This window comes from Nylanderia fulva, unplaced genomic scaffold (genome assembly GCF_048542155.1).
Source record: "Nylanderia fulva isolate GAGA-0341 unplaced genomic scaffold, ASM4854215v1 Scaffold720, whole genome shotgun sequence".
Taxonomy (NCBI): Eukaryota; Metazoa; Arthropoda; class Insecta; order Hymenoptera; family Formicidae; genus Nylanderia; species Nylanderia fulva.
The window spans coordinates 32,060-46,106 of NW_028190831.1; the positions used below are offsets into that span (position 1 = coordinate 32,060).

Below are 14,047 nucleotides of genomic sequence, written 5' to 3' on the forward strand. Positions count from 1 at the left end.
TTTGAGCCGGAGATTAAAAACCGATCGAGTGATAGTGAAATCGCGAAAATAACGGACTCCTTCGTTTCGTACCTTATTCGAACAATTGACAATTTCTGCCTCGTGTGCCTATATCGGGGCAGTAAATTTAAAAAACGCAGTGATCCGCGGCACGAGAAATCCGCTAATTACGCGTTCTCGTTTGGAGTAGAAAAACTCCGTGTGCGGGAGTGAGACCGCGCTACACGACAATTAGCCGTCGCGCGCGCTCCGAAACAGTCTCTCTCTCTCTCTCTCTCTCTCTCTCTCTCTCGCGCTCTCTCCAAGACGTGAAGAGCGAGAGAGACGGTATCACGCCGCGCGCTCCGAAGCTCTCGCTCGCTCTCTCTCTCTCTAGCTGCGGCTCTCTCGGCCGCGCGCCTGCCGTCGCTCCGGCCTAAGCCGCGGCGCTCCGGCCACGTGACGGTCACGCGCCCTCACGTACCCGGTGTACATCGAATTCTGCATTTGAGTTGACAGAATTTCGACGTTGAAGTGTCACTTGCAGTGCAAGCGCCGCTATCACGCGCTTTGCAATCTTGCATTCGGACGGCAGTTAAACGCCGTTCGAGATTAGTGACTGCACGTGTACTCCGCTACTCGCGCTCAGTGACTCTCAACTCCGGCGCCGCTATCACGCGCCAGTGATTTTTAATTGAGTGCGGTGAACATTCGCGAGTTATCCGCAAGCGCCGCAAGCACGCGCTTTGCGTTACGGTATTCGCAGTGACTCTCAATGATTAATCGTGACTCGTACTGATTAACAGTGACTCTCAGTGAACGTGCGCCGCTATCACGCGCACCGCACCGGTGAATCTTAACCAGTGCATTTTTCTCACTGACTTTTGACTCTTGCAGACCACAGTGTAAACAACCGCGAACGCCGCTATCACGCGTACGCGTCGTGCATCTTTCTGTGACTCTCTCGATCATCTTGTTGATTTTCGACGTTTCTAAACATTTTAAAAAGTGCGCGACTTGCTATTTCGACGCCGCTATCACGCGTCCGCCGTCGTGCATCTCTCTGTGACTCTCTCGATTATCTTGTTGATTTTCGACGTTTCGAAACATTTTTAAAAGGTGCGCGACTTGCTATTTCGACGCCGCTATCACGCGTCCGCGTCGTGCATCTCTCTTTGACTCTCTCGATCATCCCGGTGATTTTCGACGTTTCTAAAGATTTAAAAACCCACGCGATTTGCAATTTCGACGCCGCTATCACGCGCCACGCAATCGCTTTGTGTGAGAAAGACAGCCGATAACGGCTTAACGTGACGGTGCGCTAACTCGCGCTCGGACTCTCTCACTCTCTCTCGCGCGTCAATCAGCGGGCGCTTCAAGTCCGCGCGCGCGCTTGAAGATTTCGCTTCAGTAGCGAATAATCGATAAACGATTCAACAGTCCGGCATCGATAATCATGTCGACTGCCGTGAGTGACCTGCTCATCGAGCAGGGAGCTTGTATTGACGAGATCAAACGAGATCTCGTCAACTTCAAGAAGCTGGCCAAATCCAACGTGACACTCGCCAAGACGCGAAGTAGGCTTGCCAAGTTGGAGGAGCACTGGGCCGCCTGCCGCGGCCTTCATGTCAAACTGCTTCAAAAGACGACTACGGAGCAGCAAACGACCTTGCCGTACTTCACTCTGGAAGAGTTCCTGAGAGCTGAGGATGTCTACATCGACACGGCCGATCTGCTGCAAGATACGATAAGTCGATTATCTCCTAATACAATTCCGTTTACCGATCGTAGTTCCGATTCCTCCGTTCGCGAAACAAATAATCATTGCTTCCAATTGCCACGCATCGCGCTGCCAAAGTTTTCTGGGAAATTAACCGATTGGGAAAATTTCCGAAACATTTTTTAATCTCTCGTAGTAACTAACGACGCTCTTTCAAATTCTCAAAAATTTCATTACTTAAAAACGAGCGTAACGGGAGACGCTTCCTTGCTGATCAATAATTTAAAAATTTCCGATGCGAATTACGAATCTGCCTGGCAATTGTTAACCAATGAATATGACGATAAGCAAGCGTTAATCTATGCTCATTTACACGCGTTTATTAGCCTTCCGGTAATGAAAAGCGAGATTGTAAGCGATTTGCAAAAATTGCGCGACACAGTGTCTGCATCGTTAGCCGCGTTAAAAAATCTCGATCGTCCCGTAGAACAATGGGACGACATTCTTGTTTATACAATAACGCAAAAGTTTAGCGCGAGAACACGTACCGAATGGAATTTAAGGCGAATCAAACGAAATGAGCCTTCTTCTTATCAGGAGCTTAATGAGTTTTTAACTCTCCGTATACGCGTATTGTCGGACTTTGCCGATTCAAGCAAGGACTCCGGTTTTTCGCAAAATGATAAACCGCGTTTAACAGTAAACAACGTGACTGCCTTTAAATGTATTTGTTGCTCCGGTGAGCATCACGTTTCGAAATGCGAAGACTACGCGAAGAAATCAGCTTCACAGCGCTTTGCTCTCGCGCGCCAGCATAAACTTTGCTTTAACTGCTTAAAGTCCGGACATTTCCCGTCGAAATGCCCGAGCAAATATCGGTGCAGACAATGTCGTCGCTCGCATCACACATTGCTGCATTCAGCGGCAAATCAAAATGCCTCTGATAACTTGGCCAGTTCCGAGGCTACTACCTCCGAATCTGCGTCACAAGCCGCATCTAATGCGACTCCTAATCAAACGGTCAATACGATTGCGGCCGTCCAGATAGTACCCCCCTCGCTTCAGGAACATCCAAATGTCCTTTTGGCGACAGCATGGGTCGACCTCCACACCGGGGAGGGTCGCTGCTTAAAGGTTCGCGCGTTGTTGGATCAAGGATCCACTTTTAGCTTTATATCAGAATCGCTCTCACAGGCGTTGCGCACTAAACGGCAACGAGCCGATTTACAAATTAAATGCTTCGGCGAAAAATACACGGGTACTGCGAAATCGCGCGTAAAACTACAGTTAACCCCGTGTGCTCAAGCCGATCCGAGCTTTCCTCTGACGGCTTACATTTTTCAACGCATTACTTCATACGCTGCCTCGCGGATTCAGCCCTTCGATGCGTGGCCTCATTTACAGGGTCTATCTTTTGCTGACCCTGATCCTTCAAGTCAACATCAAATTCATTTGTTGATCGGTGCTGACCTTTACGGCTCGCTTCTGAAGCGCGATGTCCGTCAGGGTCCTCTTGGAACTCCGACAGCGCAATTAACCGCTCTCGGTTGGATCCTTTCCGGCCCCACAAATAGTAGGCCGATTACTACTGCTCAAGCATCTGTATTAAACTGCGTGTTGGAACAAAGCACGCACTCTCTTCTCCAGAAGTTCTGGGAAGATGAGGAGATCTCGCGGCCTGTCCCCCTCACGGAGGAGGAAGAGAGGTGCGAGGCTCATTTCATCGCCAACCACTATCGTACCCCTCAGGGACGCTATGCGGTTCGATTGCCCTTCAGGCATGATTTTCCGATAAAAATCGGTGATTCTTTGCACATTGCAATCTCGCTTTATAATAAAATGGAAGACAAGCTACGGCTTCGTCCTGAACTTCACGCGCAGTACAACGAGTTCTTACGAGAGTATAATTCGCTCGGTCATATGAGGAAGGTGGAATTGTCTGACCGCTCCGAGTTCGAGCCGGTATATATTCCTCATCATCCCGTTTGACTCGAGTTGCACTACGAAATTGCGCGTTGTCTTCAACGCTTCGTGCAAAACGAGCAATAAGACTTCGCTTAACGATCACTTACTGATCGGTCAGAGACTGCAGCAAGACCTCTCCGCTATATTATTGCGCTGGCGTCAATGGCAATTTGTTTACACGGCGGACATTGCTCAAATGTTCCGCCAAATTCTCGTGCATCCGTCTGACGCGGATTTTCAAAGAATCTTATGGCGATCGTCGGCCGATGGGCCGATTGAACACTATCGCCTTCTCACTGTAACGTACGGGCTCTCCCCCACTCCATACCTCGCAATGAGGGTACTGAAACAGCTTTCTCTAGATGAAGGCGACAACTATCCCGCGGCTGTTCCAATTCTCAGCGAGTCCCTCTACGTGGACGATGCACTCTTTGGAGCGGACGATACGACTTCATTGATAGAAGCTCGTGTCCAACTAGTTGAGATCCTGCGAAAGGGAGGTTTTCAACTACGAAAGTGGGCTTCTAATGCCTCCTCTCTTCTTCAAGGACTTTCGGCTCATCAGCCGGAAGTCACCGATCATTTACTCGTAAAAGAAGATAATCTCAAGGTTCTCGGGCTTTCATGGCTTGCTAAAGAGGACGCGTTCAAATTCGTGATAACTCCGTTGAGATCGGTTACGCACACAAAACGTTCCGTTCTCTCGTTCACGGCAAAATTATACAACCCACTAGGATGGGCTCCGGTTGTTGTAACCGCGAAAATCTTGCTACAAGAATTATGGCTTCTCAAATGTGATTGAGACTCCCCTCTTCCAGAGGAGTTGCGCGATCGTTGGGAGAGCTACACCAACGATTTAGAATCATTGAACCGCGTCCGAATACCGCGTTGGACCGGTCGACATTCCAATAACCTCGCGTTCGAAATTTACGGGTTTGCCGACGCTTCAAACCGCGCTTACGCGGCGGTCGTTTATATTCGAGTGCTTCCTTCGCCAACGAAGTTTCAAATCACTCTGCTCGCTGCTAAAACAAAGGTCGCGCCGATCAAAACCGTAAGCATCCCGCGCTTGGAACTGAACGCTATCGTCCTCCTCAGCCGGCTAATCAAGTGGACCTTGACATCGTTGAAATTACCTCTGATTCCAATATACGGATGGACGGATTCGACCATCGCTCTCGCGTGGCTCCGTCAACATCCATCAAAATGGAGCACCTACGTGGCTAACCGCGTATCCGAGGTGCATACCGGTCTGGATTCCGTTTGTTGGAATCACGTTCCGTCTCGCGATAATCCGGCGGACTGTGCCTCGCGCGGCTTGACCGCCTCCGAGCTCGTGACTCACCCGCTATGGTGGAACGGTCCACGATGGCTTCAGAAACCATCAACTGCGTGGCCGATTCTGAATGTCTCAGCTCCGCTCGACTCTGTCACCGATCAGCAGGTGTCGGTGGAAAGAAGACGGCCTGTGACGCTCCATGTTCAAGAGGCTGAGGATTGGGAACTTCCATATAGGTTCTCCACTTGGACCAAGCTTGTCCGCGTGACTGCCTATATGAATCGCTTTATTCATCGTGTAAAAGAAAAGAGCGCGTCTCGCTCCCAACAATCCCCCCTTCTGAACGCCGATGAGTTTAGGAGGGCGGAACTCTTCTGGTTGCGCTATCTGCAACAGAGATTCTTCGAACGGGAAACGCGCTCACTAAAGAATAACGGCACCATACCGCATTCGAGCTCGTTGAGCAGATTGAGTCCTTTTCTAGGAGAGGACTCTTTACTCCGTCTTGGCGGGCGGTTGACGAATTCCGCGCTCAGCTATGACGAGCAACATCCTATAATAATTCCGAAACATCACTTATCCGATCTCTTAATTGATCGCGCTTATAAATCCACGCTCCACGGGGGGACACAGCTAGTACTCCGTGTGCTGCGTCAGCGATACTGGATCATTGGAGGCCGCAGCTCAGTAAAGGCGCACATTCGAAAATGTGTAGTCTGCACTCGTCAAGCGGCTAAATTGTCTTCTCAGTTCATGGGCGACCTTCCAGCCGCTCGTGTCACCCCTTCGGCGCCTTTTACTCATTGTGGGGTTGATTACGCCGGTCCACTCCACGTAATTTCATTCGTCGGCAGAGGGCAAAAGGCCAGAAAGGTATATATCGCTCTGTTTGTTTGTCTTGCTACAAGGGCGATTCACCTCGAATTAGTGGAAGATTACTCCACGCCCGGCTTTCTTGCAGCCTATCAGAGGTTCGCTAGCCGAAGAGGTCTGCCGCGTCACATGTATAGCGACAACGGCACAAATTTTCATGGAGCCAACCACGAACTCCATCGACACTTTCAATCCTTATCGAAGGATGCTGAATTGCGAAACGCGCTCGCAGGCGACGGAGTGAACTGGCATTTCATTCCCTCCGCCGCTCCACATTTCGGCGGCCTTTGGGAGGCCGGAGTCAAGAGCCTTAAAACGCATCTGAGGCGCGCTGTTGGTTCCCACACACTTTCGAGGGCTGAACTCGCGACGCTTCTATGTAAAATAGAAGCGTGCGTTAACTCGCGACCAATCGCTCCGCTTAGTGACGACCCGGGTGACTTGTCGGCGCTCACCCCGGGTCACTTTCTGATTGGACGGCCCCTCGTAGCCGTTCCGGAGGAATCAGTACTCGCGATCGACCCGCGTAGGCTCTCGCGATGGCAACTAGTCCGTGCCATGCAGGAAACCGTGTGGCGTGCCTGGTCACAGGATTATTTACATTCGCTTCAACAGCAAAACAAGTGGTGCAAGCAGTCTCCTAACTTCGCAATAGGCGAATTAGTATTAGTTAAAAGTCCCGTGCTCCCTCCAAGCAAATAGGAGCTTGCCCGAGTACAGCAGATCCATCCCGGATCTGATGGACTCGTTCGAGTTGTGACCATACGCACCGCACGGTCCACATTGAAACGACCTATTGCGCAATTATGCCGACTGCCAATACGTGATAACTCTAACGCGTCCGCAACGGATGAAGCCGCTAACTTGTAAGAGTTATGTAATCTTCGAGACGACTTTCTCAGCGCGAGTCGTCTTCACCTGTATGTTTTGTAATCATCTTCCTCGACGATTCGTTCCCGCTTCGTTTAAATTTATTTCGCATTTGTTCGCATACGAGGCGGGCGGTATGTTGAAGATTCGTTCTTCGGATCGAATCCTCGAGGACGATCGAATTTTCTAGAATGTTTTTTGTTAAATTCCTTAGTGTTTACGCCAAGGAAACACGTGAAACCAACGTGTACACTCGCCGCTAATTGGCGTGTGTACATCGCCTGATTTTCCGATGGTCCAATCGAGGACCCCGATCGGCTGCCGCCCTACGCGAGCTCCGAAATTCGCGCAGCCCTCGAGTCAGTCCTCGAGAGAGCGAGCGCCGAGAAACATAAGTCTCCGTACGCGACGAACTTGTAAAAGTGAATAAACTAATTTAAACCGTTTCAAAACGCGTACAATCATTTGATCACGTTAACCCGGCATCCTACAACGTTAAATCTTATACAGTTATAAATACCATATTTTCTCAATAAGTAAAACATTATGATACTTTGTAATGTGTGTAACATTATATAAGAAAAAATATATTTTACTTTAATGTTAAAGGTTCTGGGCACGTACACAGTTCCCTGGCGTTATTGGAGCAATAGACGGAACCCATATAGCAATTGTTCCACCAAAAGCAGAAAGACAACATCTCTATATTAATAGAAAATTATATCATTCATTAAATGTTCTTATTGTAAGTAACTTTATCTATAATATACAAAACTCACACACAATATATATATAAAATATATGTATGTAATAAATTTATAGATATCGGATTATGAAGGTAAAATTTTGACCGTAAATGCTGCACATGGTGGAAGAACACATGATGCCAGAGTGTGGAGGGCATCTCTTCTATCGAATCATTTGCAGGAAATGTATACTGAAGGACGAAGAGATGCTTGGCTTTTAGGTAATAATATTTAGTTGATAGAGTGTTTTATTTTATTTCAGTCTTGGCAATAATATTTTTCAATGTATAATAAACTTTATATGTCTTTTCTTTTATAGGTGATAGTGCTTATCCACTGCTGCCATATTTGATGACACCTAAGCTGAATGTACCTGAAGGTACACCAGCAGCAAGATACACACAGCATCATGTTCGAGCTCGATCTTGTGTGGAACGATGCATAGGAGTACTAAAGGGAAGGTGGCGATGCCTAAGAAAAGAGAGAGCTCTACATTATGAACCAGAAGTTGCAGGTATAATTGATATTAAAATCTGAAAGTAGAAATATTAAACATTGTGGCCATTTATGTCAGTAACAATAAATGTCCAACTTCTAAAATGTTTCAGGAGAACGTTTCATTTGTAACGTTATTACAACGTACAGGTAATGTAACAATAGAATTTTGTATAACTATACTTGTACAATGCAATAACGTTACAAATAAAACGTTCTCCTGAAATATTTTAGAGGAGGGACATTTGCTGATGCCGAAATGTTAGCGTGACATTTCGTCAACATAATAGCCAAAATGTTTAGTGCAATGCATGTAAAATGTATTAAATATATATATATATATATATATCATATAAATTATCTCATAACGTATATAAAATATGTTTATTGCAACTAATATATATATATATATATATATATAATTTTTTTTACTTACATAAACACGCGCGCGCGCGCACATACACACACACACACAATTAATCCAATGATCGTCGACTAAAAATACCTTAAGTACAGATTTGCAATTAACATTACATTTGATGTATATATGTTATGAGATGTTTACCATATATAAATATTGCATAAATATTTTCATTTTTAGCTCGAATAGTTAATGCTGCCTGCGTTTTACATAACATTGCTATTCGTTGGAGACTTCCAGAACCGGAGCTATATTATGATGTAATAGATTTAGAAGTTCCAAGATATCAAGAGATAGCAATGGAAAATGGGAATGAAGTTCGGCAAAGAATCATAAATACATATTTCCAAAATAGGCACTCATAATTTCAACATTTTTATTTAATTTATTTATATAATTTTATTTATTGAGGTAACAGCCGAAACGTTTTATTATTTTTATTATCATTGTATTTACTAAGAAATAAATCAGTTATGTGTTGACATTACATCTCTCACTAATTTAATATGCTCGTTATAGTTGGCCCTGTCTTTCTAAATCTTAATTTTATAATAACACACGAGCCTTGTCTTTAAATATCTAATTGTTTTCCTTATTAAATATAATTTTATTTTTATTTATTTTTATTTTTATAATCATATTTATTTTTATTAATCACAGTTTGACAGTCATTACAGTGTCTAATCTCTTTTGAACATAAAATCTCTATAACATAAAATATTTGCTAACATTAGAAGTATCTTTTAAACATATAATACTGATGCAAAAAATATCAGGTACAGAAAATATCACCTACATGTTTATGTCTTATATAATTATTAAAAATTATTTAAAATATTGTTTATTTATTATATATTTATAATATAACAAATATAAATAAATAATTGAAATAGCAAAGATTTTTTAGCTTTTTGATAATTATGTAAGATATGTAGGTGATATTTTCTCCATTTCTTCTCTTAAACGCATAACATTGTAGTCAATATTACTTAAAATATACTTATAGTCAGAATAAATATCTTTTAAATATTCAAATTTTTCTTTCCGTAAAAGTAATTTTTCTTTAGAGATCCTTAATTTCTCATTTTTAATTTCAAGATTTTCACGCATTAATTGCACAGCTGCACCAGAATTATTTTCTTTACTATTGGTAGCTGAAAAATAAAAGAAACATTAAAATATAATATTGTTTCAAAATTTTATATTCTATTTAATTTTATTTTAATATCAATATTTAAAAAAAGCACAAAAATCAATAATATTTAATACCTTTGCTTCGTGTTTCATAACGTTCAGAAATAACTTTCACTTGTGATGCGGTATTTATATTTTCATCCTCCAAAACATCAACATTAGCATTAATTTCATCCTCCAAAACATTAACATTAGCATTAATTTCATCAATGTCAATTTCTTCAAATTCAATATTATCAACAATGCTGCTTTCCATTTCCTATAAATGATTAATTTTTTATTACAAATATATAAATATATGAGCATACATTCTATTCGTGAATAAAGATATGTGATTTTACTAACCTGTGCCAAAAAATCTGTGTTTGTAGAAGTTGATGGATTATTATTAGTTACATCTATCTTGTACATTTTATTGTTTGTAGGTAATATAGAAGTATATTTCTGAAAATATTTAAATATGTAAAAATTATTTGGGATATTATCATATTATCTATTATTAATTCCTATTAAAACTAAACATATTAATCATTATTAATGATATTATATTAGTATGTATTATATTCGAATGCACATATATGTATATACTCTTTTTATTTGCGCAGCAATAGATGAGTTTTGTTCTTGCACAGTCTTACATGATCCTTCATTTGTATAAAAAGATTCTTTCAAAGATCTTTTCGAAATTGTATCATTAAGTGCAGACTCTCTCGGTCTAATTCTACTAAAATTTCCTGCTTCAGATATCTGAAGCAAACTAGCAGATTCGTTCGAGGATCTTTTTGAGATTGTATCATTAGGTGCAGACTTTTTCTGTTTAATTCTACTAAAATTTCCTCCTTCAGGTATCTCAGGCAAACCAGCTGCTTCCGGATCTATGATTTCTAATAAATTTTCTTCTAGTTCTGTTAATTTAAGAATCTTTGGTGGTCCTCCGCCTGTACCGCCAGCGTAACTTTTATTTTGGGCGCATTTTTTTAATACATTTGATTTCCAGTCCCTCCATGTTTACATTTATATAAAACACGCAATTTTTTAGAAGTCCATTCTATAACAATTATCAATAATTGTAAGCCTGTATGTAATTGCTGCGCATGCTTTTTCAACATTTAATAAAATATGCACAACAATTACATACAAAGCTTACAGTTATTAGTAACAGAATAGGCTTCTTATTAATCATACTAGTGTAAATATAAAAGGCCTATTCTGTAACACTAGTTAGCAATAACTGTAACTTCTGTATATCGTTGCACACAGCGATTATATACTTATATAGAGCTTACAATTATTGGTAATCAGAATTACAGAATTGATTATTACAGAATGATCGCTAAATGTTACTCTGATCACTTAATAAGACATTATAATTTCTTTTATAAATACCTTTTGCCATTCTTTGCCTTGCTTTTGCGGTCCATTTCCAGTAGCATTTAATGATTGGCTTATGGCAGTCCACATATCATCCTGTGTAAATAAAATTTATTATTATTAATATCTATATTATTATATATTTATATATATATTATAAATAAAATACAATGACATTGACGATAAGAATTTCGATGTATATATTAATTTATAGATAATATGATACACACTTACTAATATTTTCTTATTGCCACTATTATATCTCAAGCGGCCTCTTGCAAAATCCTCGTTTTCTTTCATGTAGCTTAATAATATTTTTTTTTGCTTTTCGGTAACGTTCATGATTAATTAATATTTTTAACCTCACACTTCTAACACTATCGGCGGTCTCGGCGAATCTGTCTTGTGAAAATGTGAGATTACTAGACCGGAAATGCCTAGTTATTTCACATTTTCACTCGACAGTTTCATAATTGGGTGATCAAAATCACGTGAAATGATAATGCGAAAAGTGAGTAAATTCACTCGAAAACCGTAATAGGCCCCCTGGTAGAGATTGCGTCGGTTAAGTCCCGGAGAGATGGCTTCTTAGTAGCGATAGCGGTGTTCCTTTGGTGACTCATCGCTAACGGTTTTCAACCGTCCTTTATTCTCGGTAGCGATAGCGGTGTTTCTTTGATGACTCATCGCTATGCGCTCCGACTTTTCTTATCGTATTCTTAGTAGCGATAGCGGTGCTTCTTTGGTGACTCACCGCTATGCAGGCTTGCAACGGGCCTTTCTTATCTTATTCTTGGTAGTGATATTTTTTAACGGTCTTTCTATAATGGTTTGCGGGTTGCAACGTGTTTCAGCGTTGCATCATGCATTGCATTATGCTTCTGGAATGTAACGGTTCTCAACCGTCTTTTTAGAATCTTCTAGAATCTTCTAGACGTTTCTTGAGAGTAAAGCCGAGTTCACATAATAAAGCGGGTTTCATACCTAATTACTACTTTACAAGCGATATCTATATATTTTAGGTATTATTCTTTAGAATATGTCGATTCCTTTTGCGATATGAAATAAAATGCATTACTTCGTAAATTTTGTTATAGATTAAAATAATCTTATTTGCTTTAATTTATATTCATATTTGAATGTAAATTATAGAAAAGTTTAATTGTAACTTCTACTATTATTTTATAGTTAGAATTTAATAATCATGATAATGTAACGTCCAGACAAATTTCAAAGTCTCAATTTTTTTCAAAATTTTATTCTTTAACCTACTAGTCATGACAATCTCTAACCTGCATGAAAGACCGGTATTAACGAATATTTAATCACACATATAATTACTCATAGGTTAAAACATGTTTTTTCACCAATGACAATGGGAGTAGCAACCCACTTTTAAATAATATTTCTATCATAAAAGGCATAATTAACAAGGGTGCTCCGCTCTAGATCATTCGTTAGGAAACATAAAAGTTACAGAATAAACGCGCCTAAATCAGACAACGAATGTATGTTCTAACCCTTAAAACACCGTACATATTGCATGCTACTAATGCCCCTGTATACTCTACACCATTTGTACTTACGAGCCCCTAGGCACCGTACACATTGTATGTTTATAACCCCTAATTATACTATACCCGTCGTACGCTCTAACCCCTGAGTGTCTTACACACTTTATACAGCCACGAATATGTAGAACTTTTCTTTAGACGGCACTTTACTAACCAACACACGACAATAGAGAAATCAACATTACCGACCAATGATAAAACAGAAACTTGCCTACCTACTACATACAAAACTTGCCCACTAATGATAAGGTAGAAAACTACCTCACCGACCGACGACAAATATGAGGACTAACATTACCAGCCAATAAGCATGCCTATAACAAATATATTATTAACCTTAAAACTCTCATTTATAAATTAGGAGACAAAAATCATATGCAATATGAATAATAACATTATATCCGTCATACAATCGAAAATACTATAGCTATGCAATGTAGATGTACGAATTGAGTGTTAAACTTAGTCAGGGACAGTTTAGAAATTCATTCCTGACACAAACTCTCTATCAATTTACATATAGCAATGTAAATGTAAATTGATAAGTTTTAACTGTCCAAGGCATTTTATTTCAAATCGCAAATTCTAAGGGATAATACCTAAATATTGTTTATTAAGTAGTTAGGTATGAAACACGCTTTATTATGTGAACTCGGCTTTACTCTTAAGAAACATTTAATAGATTCTAGAAGATTCTAGAAAGACGGTTGAGAACCGTTACATTCCAGAAGCATGATGCAATGCATGATGCAACGCTAAAACACGTTGCAACCTGCAAGGCCCGTTGCAAGCCGCATAGCGCTGAGTCACCAAAGAAGCACTGCTATCGCTACTAAGAATACGATAAGAAAAGTCGGAGCGCCCGGCGATGAGTCATCAAAGGAACGCCGCTATAGCTTCTAAGAAGCCATCTCTCCGGGACTTAACCGTCGCAATCTCTACCAGGAACAGATTGTCTCCGGTACTTCCTCGGCATATCTCTCTTACCATTGGCTTAGCCTCATCACCCGATGGGAGAAGCGAGCCACATTTTACGGTATATAAACCCTGCACCCGGCACGGAACGGCAGTGATTTCGTCGCAGTAATTCCAGTCAACAACAATCCAGCACTCAACCAGCAATTACTACGGGGTCCTGAAGACAACGAGACATAGCCGCCATTTTGGTGAGACATAGCCGCCATTTCGGACCGAGGTACCGAGGCTCCTCAGATCTTCAGACTCAGAGGGAAGAACACAGTAGCGAAGTGTACCATAACAAGGCACATTAGACATAGTCTAACCTTGTGAGTATTTAAGCCAGTTCACATATCCCTAAATAGTAAAGCGCGACGGACACTCATTATATTTAATCATTATATTTAATTATTCAATATTAACTCAATCTTACATTACATTCCGAACTCTAAATTTTGAATATAGACATAAGCCATATATTACTCTGCATTCCCGATATTATTTCGATCCACGTATTGCATCTGCACACGTCTGCGTTACAATCGTCGATTTATTCAATATTTTACTCAATACTATTTAATACTATTTAACCAATACCGCACA

The 14,047-nt window shown here is 41.0% G+C and overlaps 2 protein-coding genes across 2 annotated transcripts; one reads left to right on the plus strand and one right to left on the minus strand.

Annotated features, from left to right (window-relative positions):
* The first annotated feature begins 1,435 nt into the window (after positions 1-1,435).
* Positions 1,436-8,713, plus strand: LOC114943552 (uncharacterized). Its single transcript, XM_085488840.1, has 8 exons — positions 1,436-1,766; positions 1,896-3,661; positions 3,783-4,356; positions 4,483-6,442; positions 7,296-7,431; positions 7,509-7,653; positions 7,752-7,946; positions 8,529-8,713. The coding sequence occupies exons 1-8, from the start codon at positions 1,436-1,438 to the stop codon at positions 8,711-8,713; spliced, it is 5,292 nt and encodes a 1,763-aa protein (XP_085344966.1).
* A 289-nt stretch (positions 8,714-9,002) lies between these two features.
* Positions 9,003-10,963, minus strand: LOC114943554 (uncharacterized). The gene is made up of 6 exons (XM_085488841.1): positions 10,929-10,963; positions 10,131-10,542; positions 9,888-9,986; positions 9,618-9,801; positions 9,468-9,502; positions 9,003-9,053 (listed from the first exon to the last, which is right to left on the minus strand). Exons 1-6 carry the CDS (start codon positions 10,961-10,963, stop codon positions 9,003-9,005), a joined length of 816 nt encoding a protein of 271 aa, XP_085344967.1.
* Positions 10,964-14,047: the final 3,084 nt, after the last annotated feature.

Excerpts from the sequence above, each read along its gene's own strand:
- LOC114943552 (XM_085488840.1), top strand. The coding sequence starts at position 1,436 with ATGTCGACTGCCGTGAGTGACCTGCTCATCGAGCAGGGAGCTTGTATT. Across the intron at positions 7,654-7,751 it reads AAGAGATGCTTGGCTTTTAG|GTGATAGTGCTTATCCACTG; the intron begins GTAATAATATTT and ends TTTCTTTTATAG. Across the intron at positions 7,947-8,528 it reads TTATGAACCAGAAGTTGCAG|CTCGAATAGTTAATGCTGCC; the intron begins GTATAATTGATA and ends TTTCATTTTTAG.
- LOC114943554 (XM_085488841.1), bottom strand. The coding sequence starts at position 10,963 with ATGGACCGCAAAAGCAAGGCAAAGAATGGCAAAAG. Across the intron at positions 10,543-10,928 it reads AAGGCAAAGAATGGCAAAAG|GGACTGGAAATCAAATGTAT; the intron begins GTATTTATAAAA and ends GTAAACATGGAG. Across the intron at positions 9,503-9,617 it reads TTATGAAACACGAAGCAAAG|CTACCAATAGTAAAGAAAAT; the intron begins GTATTAAATATT and ends TTTATTTTTCAG.